Genomic DNA, 13,678 nt, shown 5'->3' on the forward strand with positions numbered 1-13,678 from the left:
CCTCCATCCACATGGTGTCCCTCCGATGGTAGGATGTGTTCCTGGATCAGAGTCTCTTCATTAAGATTCATTTCCAAAAGCTATTAGACATTTTAGACCCCAGCCACATTGTGCCCGTCCCCTAGCAATGCTTGCTCTGTTTTTGCATTTCTTGATGCCCAGAACAGGTGCGATGTTGTTTAATGGTCCCCCTCTCCTTTGCCTGCAAAACTAGGATGGCAGCTCCTTGGGTAGCTGCTTTGCTAACCGGGCGGGGGAGGGGGAACTAAGCTGAAAAGCAGGGATTCTTTTCAGCTCAGCAGATGCTAAGGCGATAAGCTGCACCTTTTAGAGCCTCTGGGAGGCTCAGCCAGCCTGTCCGGTTCTCTGCTCTCCAGCGGCTGCGGTTATGGACGTGTGTCTGCACCCCGGGCAGCAGCAGCCCAGACGCCTGCGGGAAGCACCGTGCACCCCAGATGGGGGCTTAGAGCCGGCGGCAGAGGGGGCTCTCCAGGAGGATGGTACCAGCAGACCCCCAGGAGGTAACCTCCGTCCTCACCATGACACCTTGTCACTTGCTTTCCTGGCCATGGCATTTACCAGTTAACTTCAGTGACAAGATTTCCCATCTCCTTTTAATTCTAGATTGTTCCTATTAGTGAAGCTTAGTGGAAAAGTGCCTTTTAAGGCAAGCGTGAGCAGAGCATTAAAAGTAATTCCTATTTTTTCATTATTTGCTTATCTAAATTTGTCTTGTCCTGTGTATAAATCTCAAATGGTTATATTTTTGTCACAAGAACTTTTAAAAAGAAACAAAATCTTGATTCATGTCGTTTTTCACTGACATGTTCTGCTGGCAGCTGTGCTGTATGTGGGTTGCATTTCTGGACAGGGGCGCGGTAGTAATAAATAATAAACCTAACAAATAATGTCAGAAAAGCCAATGTATGGCATTTCAAACATTTATCATCATTTAACACGGTAAAATTATATTCCAACTCACTAAGACAGGATGCTATCTATTTTTACTAAACTAGTTTACATAAAAGGCAATTCTATCTCTAAAATCTGATCTCTCTAAAACTCTCAGACTAACATCGATAAATGAAAACATTGTGTGTAATAAGCATAAATTTCTTTATCTTTATCAAACATGAAGGGCCTTTGGGAGAATATTTATGTGCCCACGTTTCTTTATAATGTGGGTTGGGAAAATAGATCAGCTCCTTTGCCTGTAAAATGATGAGCCATTCCAGATCAGCCCATTGACTTTTTCTACCATCTTGAGAGAAAAACAGGTCCCCAGCTGGTGTGCTGTGGAAGGGAAGAAGGACCCGCCAGAGCCACGGTGGGGGAGGGAAGTCTGGAGGGGCTGGCACGGGTCCCAGCTAGTCTGGCTGCTGCCAGTCACCTACCCCAGTGATGAAACCTCAGAGGAAAAGGGAGCAGCCCTGTCCCAATTCCTTGCCCCGACCAGCCTGCACCAGCCCCTGAATTTCAGGGACTTTTTTTTGAGGGTCGTTGTTAAACACGGCCATTATTGAAATGTAAGTTATGGAAACTTACCGCTAAATAGATGGTATAAAATGCAAAGGCATGTTTAAAAACCAAGGCGATGAATACTCACAACTCATCATGACTTACTTGACTACGTTTTGAGGTTGTCTTCATGGAGCGTAAGCTCTTCTGCTTCCTGGCGCCTGCTGCCCTGCCCGGCGGAGAGCGGGGGGGAAGCACCCGTCTCGGTGGGCAGCCTCTGTCGTTTCCCGGGAACGTCCGTGGGCAATTGGAATGGGAGCACTCCCACCGTGGTGATCATCAAACCTACAAATCAGTGCTTCTTCCCCTCACCCCGAGCTGGTGGTTGAACATTTCCCGGCCGCTGTCTATTCCTCGGCCTTCTGACCGTCTCTCCAACGGGTCTGTCAGCCTCTCAGCTCGAGGGGACAGGCTAGGGCCTCTTTGGTCATTCACAGAGAATGAGTTGGTGGTACTAGATGTTAGGAGCTTCCCCTAATAAGAGGTGGGTGAGGGCCAGAGGTCTCCCTCCCGCCCCTCCAGCCTCCCCACAGCCCCTACCAGCACAATGTCTCCCGTCTGACTTGCTCACTGTTTATGAGCAGGTTCCTGCACGGTCAGTGCTCACCTTTTAGGTCGGGGCCCAGAATTCTCCCCCGCGGGTAGATCTCATACTACATTACACCAGTGGGGGGGTGGGGGAGGCGGCAGCTGCCCCTGGAGAGCTGTGGACATCTGTCACACTTCTTGAGAACCCTGTCGCTGTGCTCAAAGACTGTTTCTCACTTTGCTACACAAGGACACTTTTTGGGTAAAATACAACAAAAATTCACTTCTAGAAAAACCCAATGAAAATGCACACGAAGACGAAACACAAGGTCTGTGCTTCGGTAACTGGGCGTGGTCAGATTGCTGGAACCGTTTCTAGGAGTGGACTCCGATGTCTGCTCTTCTGCGAACCCGTGCGGGTGTGCAGACCCTCAGCACAGGATGGCTCTCGCGCGGTTGCTAATCAGCAACCCCCGAAACCGCCTGCCCCCGATTAGGCTTCTGCAAACACCCTCCACCCCCACCCCAGATTTGTGCCCCGGCCCACCTCCTCCTCTAACGCCTCCAGGGGACATTTCTGATTAGAGGAGCAACAAGGTGAACCGGCCACTCCTTGTGGCTGTGTGCCGGAGCCGCCCTCCACCTGCGGCTAAAGAGGTCCCCGGCGGGTCTCAGGGAGCAAAGGCAGGTTTCCTGCGGGTTTCCCTCCAGCTCCTCCCTGCCCATTCCTTCCCACCGCATGATCCGCGGCTTCTCTTCTGTGGACGGCCCTGGTGTGCTTGTGCCCGCGCGCTCACCCCTGACATTTTCACGCGTGGCTCGTCTTATCCTGAAAGACTCCGCAAAAGCGGCACAGTCTGTGCTTCCGTGAGGTCAACCGCCATCAGGTGCTCTTTTCCACCCATTTTATGTGCTATTTGAGAGCTGCTCGTGAGTTTAACGGGTATTTAAAGCAATTGTAACTTAATAGGCCGGGCTTATCTGACCGCCTCCCCCGGGACCGTGGAGCTGGCTGGTCTTTGGGTGACCTGAGCCTTTTGAGGAGCAGTTGTAGGAAGGGTTTAAGGAACACTCTCCAGCCAGCGTGTGGGAATGTTACTTCGCTTCAAGACCTAAAAACAGTCATGTCTGTGTTTGTCCGGGGCCTCCGCCAGACGGCTCATTCTTGCCCTTCTGCTGGCAAGCTGGTTTTCTCTGGCGGCGGAACAGAGGGCTGGGGATGGAGCCGCACCTCTCTGGCCTCTGCCACGCAGCCCGTCGGACCCAGAGCATCCCCTGGTGTCTCACCATCTCGAGGAAACATCACAGCTGGACTTCATGTCCCTGTCGTCCCGTGTCACTCCGTTTTGTGCTAGTTTGCAGCCACGGTCACTGCTGGCGTCACCCCGTCTCTGTGGGAAAACCCGTTCCCTCCCCATCTTACCAGTTGTGCCCAGTGTGTGCTTGATCTGGATCAACAAATCACAGAAACTGTTTTACTTTCTCCCCCCCGCCCCCCGCCCCCCCAGATTCTAACAAGATAGAACCATCTCTTCGTAGCCTCCAGAAGTTTGTTCCCACCGATTACGCCAGCTACACGCAGGAGCACTACGTGTTCGCTGGCACAGAGATCGTCATCCAAGAATCCATAGAGAGCTACGGAGCCGTGGTGTGGCCAGGGGTGAGACAGCCATTACCTTTGGGATGTTGGGGCTCCTGGGGCGACAGTTCCACAAGGCGGGGCTGCCATGGACAGGCTGCTGAGTGCTCTCACTTTGGGCTTCTGCATGGGAGGGTAACTTGTTGGCCCGGGGGTTGGGGGTTCACTTGGCTTCGCAAAACCCCAGCATCTCTCCCAGAAGCCATCATCCCTTCTGGGCCATGTTCCCTGAAACATTATTTCTTTTACATTAAGATCAGCTTGACTATATCAGGAAGATGAAAAATTCATATGAATTTTGAGGAAAAAAAAAAAACAATCAGAGCCATGTGCTGGCTTCCCTCCCCCTGGGGTGTCCCCAGGGAAGCAGGTAGGAAGTCGCCCCCCTCTCCTCTCTGCAGCAGCCCTGCGAGGGGGGGCATGGAAATGGGGAGACGCTCTGTATCGGGAGTCAATCTGCTAGTTTTGGCTGCCTGCTGGCCTCCCTGACCTTTGTTTCCCTACGGGGACGGTGGGGGGTGTGAGCACTCGTGGACGCTGCGCGTCATGCCCACCACCTGGGATTACTCACACTGCACCTGCCCACGGGGAGGTAGGGGCTCAGAAAAGTTGACTCATTTGGGAGAGCTGTGCCACCGGGTTTGGGACAGCAGTCCTCCGATGCCCGCTGGGTTGTTCTTTGAGAAGCTTCGGATCCAAGCTGCTCTGTCGCTGGTGGGGGATGGCAGGGGGTTGGGGTTCAAATACAGACGGGGAACTCGGAGGTGCTGCCACTCCCGGGGTGGTGGTGGGGGGCAGACGTGCCACGGAGCTCTGGGGAGCAGGCGGCCTGGGTACCAGTGGCAGGTGATGGGGGACAAGGAGGGTGGATGAGGGGGAGGGGCAGACAAAGGGCTCCAGCTCCTAGAGCTGCAATCCGCCCTGCCCAGCATTTCCCCCTTTGCCGGTAAGTATGATTTCCTTCGCAGGGAAATCCTCTTTGGCGTGGTAATAAGTTTGAAAACCACCAAACTGCTCCCAGCTTCCTGCTGTAATAGATTTGGCGAATCGACGACCACAGCAGGGTGCCAGATCAGGAATGAAAGAATATCTGCCCACGGGACGGTTTTATTCTCACTAAGGCCTCTATCTTTCATGCACCAAACCCTGGCCTCTCCTGGCAACTCAATTTCCCGACAGCTGCGAAGGAAGGGTTTACACGAAGTGGGAAGACACCCTTCCTCGTGGGACTCCGAGGGCAGCTGTCCGAGAAGGACATCATTCTCCCACGTCTGCTCCCAGGGCCGGGAAGGTGGGGGTGTTGGCAGGGCCCTGGTTCCTGAGAAAAGTTTTGTCTCCAGGTCGCTCACCAGGCACACACTGATGCAAGTTCGGAAAACCCCTCAAAGCACATCTTCTTGGTGGCTCTAGGTGACACTCTTCCTCGTATGGAAACCCCTGTCATCACAGATCACTATCCTTTTTCTTCCTCCAGAAGCTCCTTTCCCAGCGCCTGAGCTCTTGGCAATGTGTGGCTGTTTCGCCCCAGTCCCCCCATCCCCACCCTCCAGGTGCAGCCCCTCATCCTTCAGCGCCCAGGACACCCCTCGCCGCCCACTCCCCCGCCTGCAGCGTGTGCCTCCTTGACGCCCCTCACCTGTCTGAGCATCGGCTACAGGCCCTTCCCCAGCCCGGCCTCAGCCCCCCCGGAGAGAAGACGCGACTGCGGGATCTCTGAGCCTGAGGCTCTTCACTTCGAGCAAACGGGGGTGAGAGGCAGCACCCGGGGGCTGGGGTTCCTGCGGCCCCAGCCCAGCCCCCCCAAAACGCGGTGTCCCCACAAGTTCAGAGCAGCCACAAGAAGACGAGAGGCCGGAGTGCGCACAGACCAGAGTCCGGCCGGCTTTGTCCTCTCAGGATTCACGTCGTCCTGCCGAACCCTCCGGGATCCCTCCCCGCAGCGCTGTGAGACCCACGGGCTCGAACGTGAGCGGCCCATGAGTCAGCGCAAATCCATGGCCACCGTCTCTCCGGAGGAAGGCCAGGAGAAGAATGAAGGGAGAAGGAAAGGGACGTCTGCGCTTCTGTCTACAAAGTTATCTGAACTCGTGCACAGCCCTTTTAGCATCTTGCTGCTCCGCGAAATGCGGTCCACGGACCGGCAGGTCGGCCATCGCCCTGGGGGGGGGAGGCTGTAGAAACGCCTTCTGGAACCACCCCCACCCCCGCTGCGCCCCACTGCCCCAAAGTGTGCGCACCCCTCACAGCCCTGTATTGGTAGGCCGTATCGATCGATGACCGCCTCAAGGAATAAACCGCCCAGTTGTCCAGGGTAGCAGACAAAATGTTAACCCACTTGAACTTCGAGGAAGGAGTCGGGACGGAAGTGGTGAAGATGTACAGCTGTGTTCTGGAAGCCGGTGAGACCAAACCAGAGCAAGAGGCTGCTGCTCTCAGGCCTCCTTCCCGGACTTGGAAGAGCCGAAGGCACCCAGGGCCTTCGGCTAGAGGCGAGTTAGCGAGTCTGTGTCTCCAGTTCCTCTGCTGCGGATCACGCCTTTCCTATGCCCGAGGCCCGCCTAGGGCACCGAGGGCATAACTTCTCACGAGCCCCTCAATAAACGGCAACTACTATTAACATCTCTTGTAGTCTTCCGCTTGGAGTAGGGAAGTGAGGCTCGGGTCGCCACTGTTTTCCAGTGTTCCAATGCTCAGGTGACAACTGCAAATATTTTGTTTTAGGCTACGGCTTTGTGCCAGTATTTGGAGGAACATACAGAGGAACTGAATCTCGGAGATGCGAAGATTCTCGAGATTGGTGCTGGACCAGGCCTCGTCTCCACTGTGGCCAGTATTTTAGGTTTGTCTCTTTACTCCTGACTTTGTTTCAGAACACGCTGGCTTTGACAGCTTTCTGTCTGGCCTGCTGCGACTCGGGTGCTTGGCCATGATTTCACTCATGGAATTGCCCAAAGTGTCATGAGCTAGGAGTTAGTACTGTTGGCCCCAAAATAAGATAATCACACGTGAGAGAGCGGCAAGGAGACCTGCCTGGCCCAGCAGGGACCGAGGAAGCTGAAATTCCGGAGCTGTGACTCTCCTGTTGTAAACAGCTACGTTATGCTGTCTCCTGGCTTTCGTTGCAAATATTATAACTAACATTTTGAAGAAAAATAAGTGAGTTAATCCAAGGTAAAGGCAGATTTATACACCAGATGCAGGTTGTGAGCAAAAGGTGGGTACAGATGAGGCATACTTGTGCCTACACTATCACAGAGCTTCTAGCAGAGCCAGTCTAGAAATGGGCTGGTCTGCTTTGTGAACTCCTGTCACTAGCTTTAAAATGCCTAACAATGAACAAATCTAGGTTGGAGACAGGCAGTCCTACAAAACAGATCCAACCTTCGGATAAAGAGTTTTACAAAGAAAAACATGATGAATTATTAAGCAGCTAATTATCCTGAAATCTCCCAACTCCACTCAACTGTTTCTTAAAAAATGCTAACATTATTCGATTTCAGTGGTTCTCAACCAAAGGTGATTTTGCCCCATAAAGGACATTTGGCCACATCTAGAGATACTTGTGACCACCACGAGCTGGGGGTGGAGTCATGGAGGAGAGACTTGGGACACTGTCCAACACTGGACAGCGCACAGGGCAGAGCTCCCCCGGGAAGTTATCCGGCAGGATTGGGTCAAGGATGCCCAGCCCACACGTCAATTTGGACAAAGCAGAGAAGCCCAGTCCCGTATCTCGTGACTCCCTGAGCATCCGTGTCCACTATGCTGCCTGCACGTTTCCAGGTAATAAATGCAATTTTTCTATCTCTTAGGAGCTCAAGTCACAGCAACGGATTTGCCTGATGTCCTAGGAAACCTGCAATACAATCTTCTGAAGAACACGTCAAAGCGTGCAGCGCACCTGCCAGAAGTGAGAGAGCTCGTCTGGGGAGAGAGCCTGGAGCAGCACTTCCCCAGGTCCACGTTTTACTACGACTATGTTCTGGCCTCGGACGTGGTCTACCACCACTACTTCCTGGACAAGCTGCTCGCCACCATGGCGTACCTTTGTCAGCCAGGGACAGTACTGCTTTGGGCAAACAAATTCAGGTTCAGCACCGATTATGAATTCCTAGATAAATTCAAGCAAGTTTTTGACACAACACTCTTGGCTGAGTTTCCAGAGTCGTCAGTCAAAATTTTCAAAGGAATATTAAAATGGGATTAAATTAAACAGAGTGCCTTTCGAAACATCAGTGTGTCTTTTGAGCAGTGTTAGAAATCATACTGTTAACAAAGGACTTTTTTGAGATGGGGAAGGTAGTGCGTAACAACGACGTGTATGCCAAGAACAAACATTTCGTAGCATGGCAGCTTTCTAAAATAACCTGCTTAGGATTATCTGGTTAATCTAAACATCTACGAAGAGTAATATGAAAACTTAAAAGTAGCTGTGTTGGCTTCCAAAAAGTCTCAATTGTTTAGCAGACTTTACGTGAATAAATTCATAAACAAGTGGATTTCGCCCTTGTTCTTTCTACTGCAAATCTGTCAGTACTATACGTTGGTCACATGCTTTTTGAAAGTAAGCTTGAAAGCGTTCTTCAGTCTTAAGTTTGAAGAATCTACTCACACAGATTTTAGCTGTAGCAAAAGGAGAGGCTACTGAGTGACAGAAAACAGTAACATGGACTAAAAGTGAAAAATACAGGAAAGGTACTGAAATATGGAAATTGTCAAGGATGTTGTCTTCGGAACCTCCTAGGAGAATCCACTCTACAAATACCCTACTTCCATGCCAATGAATTGTTGGGATCATTTCAAGTTAGATTTCTGGATTGTCTGTTTTTCTCCCACCGATTTATGATTAAAATTTCTAGAAAAGTAGGAAAGAATGGAATTTTTTTTTTGTTCTGATAAAGGAAGGCTACAAAAAATCTAAAGCATCATGATTATAAAATGTTAAAAGCTTCTTCTCTCATAGGGGAAAACAATAAATAATTCAGCTACCACCATTTCTCAGCATTATACTTGAAGCTTTAGCCAATGTGGGAAAGCAAAGGAATAAATTGTGCACATTTAGAATGCAAGAAAAGGGACACTATTTGTGTATGATAAGACTATTGAATGTAAGCCAGGGTCAGCAAACCTTTTCTGTAAAGGGCCAGCTAATCCATATCTTCAGGCCACATACTGTTTCTACACAATATGTGTATTATATTCCCATTTATAGCCCATTACAAAAATTCAAGACCTACTCTTAGCTTGTGGACCCTGCAAAAAACTGGCTATGGATTGGATTACATGGTGGGGGCTCTGGTTTGCTGACCCCTGGGACTGTGGATAAACTACAGTGGCATTACTGGAACTCAAAGAGTTTAGCAAGGTTGTCCAATGTCAATATATAAAGCTCAGTGAATCATTAGAGCACAGGACCTGACCCTTAAATTTCTTCTTAGACTTATAAGTCGATTTCTTTCACATTTCCGGGACAGAAGGATATGATGATCATATGCTTATCTCATTATGTTCTAAATGGACACAGGTCTGCCCTTTTAGAAAAGCCAGATTGATTACAATCATACAGACTCTTTGTCTTCAAACTTTTATAGGAAAGTTTACATATATTGAAGGTAGATGAATCGTACACTTAAAACATGTGCAGTGTATTGTGCAGCAACTACAGTTCAATAATGCTGCTGAAGTAAGTAGATGAAAAAATCATGAACTACCCCCCCACCCCCGCCATGGATTTTAAACTCCTGGCAAATCTTATTTTATCTATACCTCCACCTACTTCTCCAAATCTGTGTTAATTTGAAGGAAATAATAGATATACTTTCTTCTGTAGATTTGGCATATATATATATATATATATGTATATATATATATATATATATGACACATAACCATAATAATCACCCTAAAAGTGTTTTATGTAATATGAAATTTTATACTAAGTAATTTAGTATTACATATTAATATTTTTTAAAAGCCAGGGTTCCAATTCCCATTTGTCTCTTAAATGCCGTGACATTAGTTTTAGAGTTTGTCAGAATCGGGGCCCAGGTGAGGTCCACGTTGGGCTCACTGGTTGGCCGGCATGTCTGGAGTCTCTTTCAACCTGCAGCTTCTCCCTCCCTCCTGCTTTTCCCTCTGGCCATTTATCTGCTGAAGACCGAGCTGTCCGTCCTGTAGCACTTCTGCCAACTGTGCTGTGTTGACAGTGTTCCCAGAGTATCTTTCAAAATGTCCCTCCACCCTGTCCTTCCTGTAAATTGTACACTTTAATGACTCAGCTTTGGGACCACCCAGACCAAGCTCAGCTTGGACCAAACTCCAGCCAAGTGGGACTCATGAGTGAAAAGAAATGTTGCTAGAAGCCACAGAGTTTTGACGTGGCTTGGTAGATCATGGAGGCATATAGGTTAGTACCTTTTAGAATCACAAATAAGATGAAAATGATAGAAGATATTTCCAGCTGCTTTATAGTCTACTCACATTTTGGATAGGACTTGGCATAATCAGATTCTAGAACTTTCATGCGATGACTGGAAATGCAGGCAGTCTTGGACATCTGTCCTTGATCCTGGAACTGTAATTATTCATGTTCGACCCTTGAGAAGACATGGCTTCAATAAATTATACACTTGCTTATTGAGTTTTTGGAATCCTCTCACAAAAGCAGGGGTTCTAAGCGACACAGACAAGAGACCTTCGGGGGAGGGTGCAGCTGGCCTACTGCCAGGCAGCGCCCTAGACTGTCTCCGCCCCTCGCCCCACCTGCCGCCCGCCCTTGGGCTCCGGGAAGGCCGTTACTGTGGCTGAGACACCCCGGGTGCTTCATCGGAGAGTAGTACTTCCACCTCCCCCTTCCCTCCTAGCCTCCTGCTTCAGTTAGGACTAATGCAGTTTTTTCCCTCTTGTTAACCATGTTCAGAATAATAAAGTTCAGATCTTATTCTTACTTTCTTATTCCTTAAGGAAGTCTCTGTTCAAGAGTGTTTTTGAAGATGGGGGGAATGAAAAGGATCCCTCCTTCCCATCTCTGCAGGCTTCTCTTAGATCCTACAGAGAAAGACAAAAACATACCTTTTAATGCGGGGCCACTGAGAGCAGAGAACGGAACAGTGCAGAGCAAGGCTCAAGTTAATTCAGATTCAGTCAATTTGGGCTTGGAACAGACACACTGAATATACTGCCTGAATCTTCTGGATGAGGCCCATGAAGGTCTAGAGATGGGACACATCAGGGCCTGAGCCGGGACAAAAGAGCAGAGACACAGATTGGCAACCCAGACATCTGACCGTCAGAGTAGGGAAGGAGGAGAGGGACTAAGTGGAAAGGAGCAGGCCAGGCTGTGCTTTTCCAGGGCGAAGACAAGTTATCCGAGGGAGGGGTGACAAATCCCATGATGGCAAAGCTCCTGCTGATGACAACTGGGGAGCTGTCATGGGAAAGGCGCCAGAGACCTGTGCCGAGCGCATGCTCTGTACCATCTCGAATGTTTCTGTAAGAAGTACCTATTTCGTTCAGTTATGTTCAGTGGATGTGGTACAAAAATTGGCTGCTATTATTGGAAACAGGAACTGTCCCTGGTTTCCTTTCCTTTTTTTTTTTTTTTAAAGATTTTGTTTGAGAGAGAGACCATGCACACGAAAGAGAGAGAGAGAGAACAGAGGGGGGAGGGGCTGAGAGAGAAGCAGGCTCCCCACTGAGCACGGAGCCTGGATGTGGGGTCCCATCCCAAGACTCTGGGATCGTGACCTGAGCTGAAGGCAGAAGCTTAACCAACTGAGCCAGCCAGGCACCCTTGTCCCTGGCTTTTTTGAGTACTATTTTACAACCAATATTAACAGGAATGATTTTATTGAGGACACTTTCTTCTAGAGCCTATTCAGGTACAGCTGTCATCATGGAGGCAGCATGATAAGGACAGAAGCAGAGGCTGACAATAGCCAAACTATGAAAAGAACTTAGATGCCCATCAACAGATGAATGGATAAAGATGTGCACGCACACACACACACACACACACACACACACACACACAATGGAATACTATGCAGCCATCAAAAACCACGAAATCTTGCCATTTGCAACGACGTGGATGGAACTAGAGGGTATTATGATGAGTGAAATAAATCAGAAAGATAATGATCATATGATCTCTCTGATATGAGGAATTGGAGAGGCAGGGCTGGGGGTCGGGGGGTTAGGGAGGGAAAAAATGAAACAAGAAGGGACTGGGAAGGGAGACAAACCATAAGAGACTCTTAATCTCAGGAAACAAACTGAGGGTTGCTGGTGGGTCGGGGGGTCGGGAGAGGGCGGCTGGGTTATGGACACTGGGGAGAGTATGGGCTATGGCGAGTGCTGTGACGTGTGTAAGCCTGATGATTCACTGACCTCTACCCCTGGGGCAAATAATACATTATATGTTAATAAAAAAAAAAAAAAAGCAGAGGCTGACAAGACAGCTGCCGAGTCAGGGCTTCTTACCACGTGTTACACTGACGGAGCTGATCTTTCTAGATCAAAGCAGATTTTGCCAGTCTGTAGATGTATATGCGACATCCATAGCAAAGTAACCAATATTCATTCTAAAATTTTACCATCTGTGGAAGACGTTAGTCCCAGAAGAGACAAGTAGTAATTAGAGAAGTTTTTCTTACAACCGAGAACCAGGAAGTGGCTTCTTCAGCCTTTAAAACAAAACAAAAAACCTGCCTGAAAATATTCACGCTTTACCAACTGTACTATTTAAAAAGCTCCATTATTTACCACTTCCTCCTGCTTTTCAGTACGAGAGAGAGAGAGGAGGAGCGGGAGGCCACTGACTCACGGCATCACATACACGCAGGGGGCCACCAGCTGGCCTGTGGGGAGGGCCCAGCTGCTCCCTGCACCTGGAGCCCCACACTGGTCTTGAAGAGTGTCTCCAACATCCACCAGCGGCTGAATTCTTCTTCCACATTAAAAAATTTAGCACAAAGACCAAAACCTGATGTAGAAAGTAGGAAATCAGGGAGCTCTGGAGCAATGGTGTTTTTATGTAAGTCGTATTTGAAGGATCCTAGAATTAACTGTATCTTCACCTAACTCAGAAGACAGTCTTTCAAAATAAATGTACCACCAGAAAGTTTCTAACCTTAAATTTATGTTAAAACTGGATGCTACATTCATGCGCTTAAGAGAAAGTGTGATGTCCTAGAAAATGCAGGACGCAGTGTGTCAGTGAAAAAGCACTTGTGATTTTCTACTTCCTAAAGAGTAATGAGAAAACTGGCAAAAATTCTCAAAGGCAACTCTTTCCAGAAGTGTGGGAACTGGGGCGCCTGGGTGGCTCCGTTGGTTACACGGCTGCCTTTGGCTCGGGTCGTGACCCCAGGGTCCTGGGATCAAGCCCCATATTGGGCTCCCTGCTTGGCGGGGAACCCGCTTCCCCCTCTCCCCTCTGCCTGCTGCTCCCCCTGCTTGTACTCTCTCTCTCTCTGTGAAATAAATAAATAAAATCTTAGAAAAGAAGAAGAAGTGTGGGAACTAACCAAAGGCCTGGAGCAAGCTGAGGTGAGTTGACTCCGGTAAGATGGCCGGACCTCAGTAAGAACAGCGTACTTGGGCGCTCCCAACTGTTCTGTCCCATCCCATCTCCAGCTCCACCGACTGCCTGGAAATCCCCCAGCCTGGCAGTCACTGGAGGGAGCCGAGCAGGAGTGGGAGCTCCTCCCAAGCTTGTAATGGTTGTTCCCTAGAAAACCTCATGGACAAGGCCACCTTCATCTTACTAGACTCCGCGCTCTCTCAGGCTGAGGGGCCTTTTCCCGAAGGAGCGCTTGTCTAGATGATCACGGGCAATTGTGCAATTTTGTGGCTACCCAAGATGGTGAACAGTTGGGGCTAATCCAAAGGCTTAAAAGGAAAAGCTGGGAAATGAGACGTTCACAGGGCCTTTGAAACCTGACATCCAGAAGGCCACGCACATCCTAGGGCTACACATCCTCATGAAGAACC

The 13,678-nt window shown here is 49.3% G+C and overlaps 1 protein-coding gene across 1 annotated transcript; it reads left to right on the forward strand.

Moving 5' to 3' along the window:
- Positions 1–481: 481 nt before the first annotated feature.
- Positions 482–7,970, forward strand: METTL21C (methyltransferase like 21C; the record flags this gene model as incomplete). The annotated part of the gene is made up of 4 exons (XM_032880976.1): positions 482–521; positions 3,555–3,706; positions 6,407–6,524; positions 7,498–7,970. Coding segments are annotated over 4 exons (705 nt in total), but the record flags the coding sequence as incomplete, so codon positions are not given.
- Between the last annotated feature and the right edge of the window lie 5,708 nt (positions 7,971–13,678).

The sequence above is a fragment of the Lontra canadensis genome, unplaced genomic scaffold, assembly GCF_010015895.1.
Source record: "Lontra canadensis isolate GAN:19392208 unplaced genomic scaffold, GSC_riverotter_1.0 scaffold73, whole genome shotgun sequence".
Lineage (NCBI taxonomy): Eukaryota > Metazoa > Chordata > Mammalia > Carnivora > Mustelidae > Lontra > Lontra canadensis.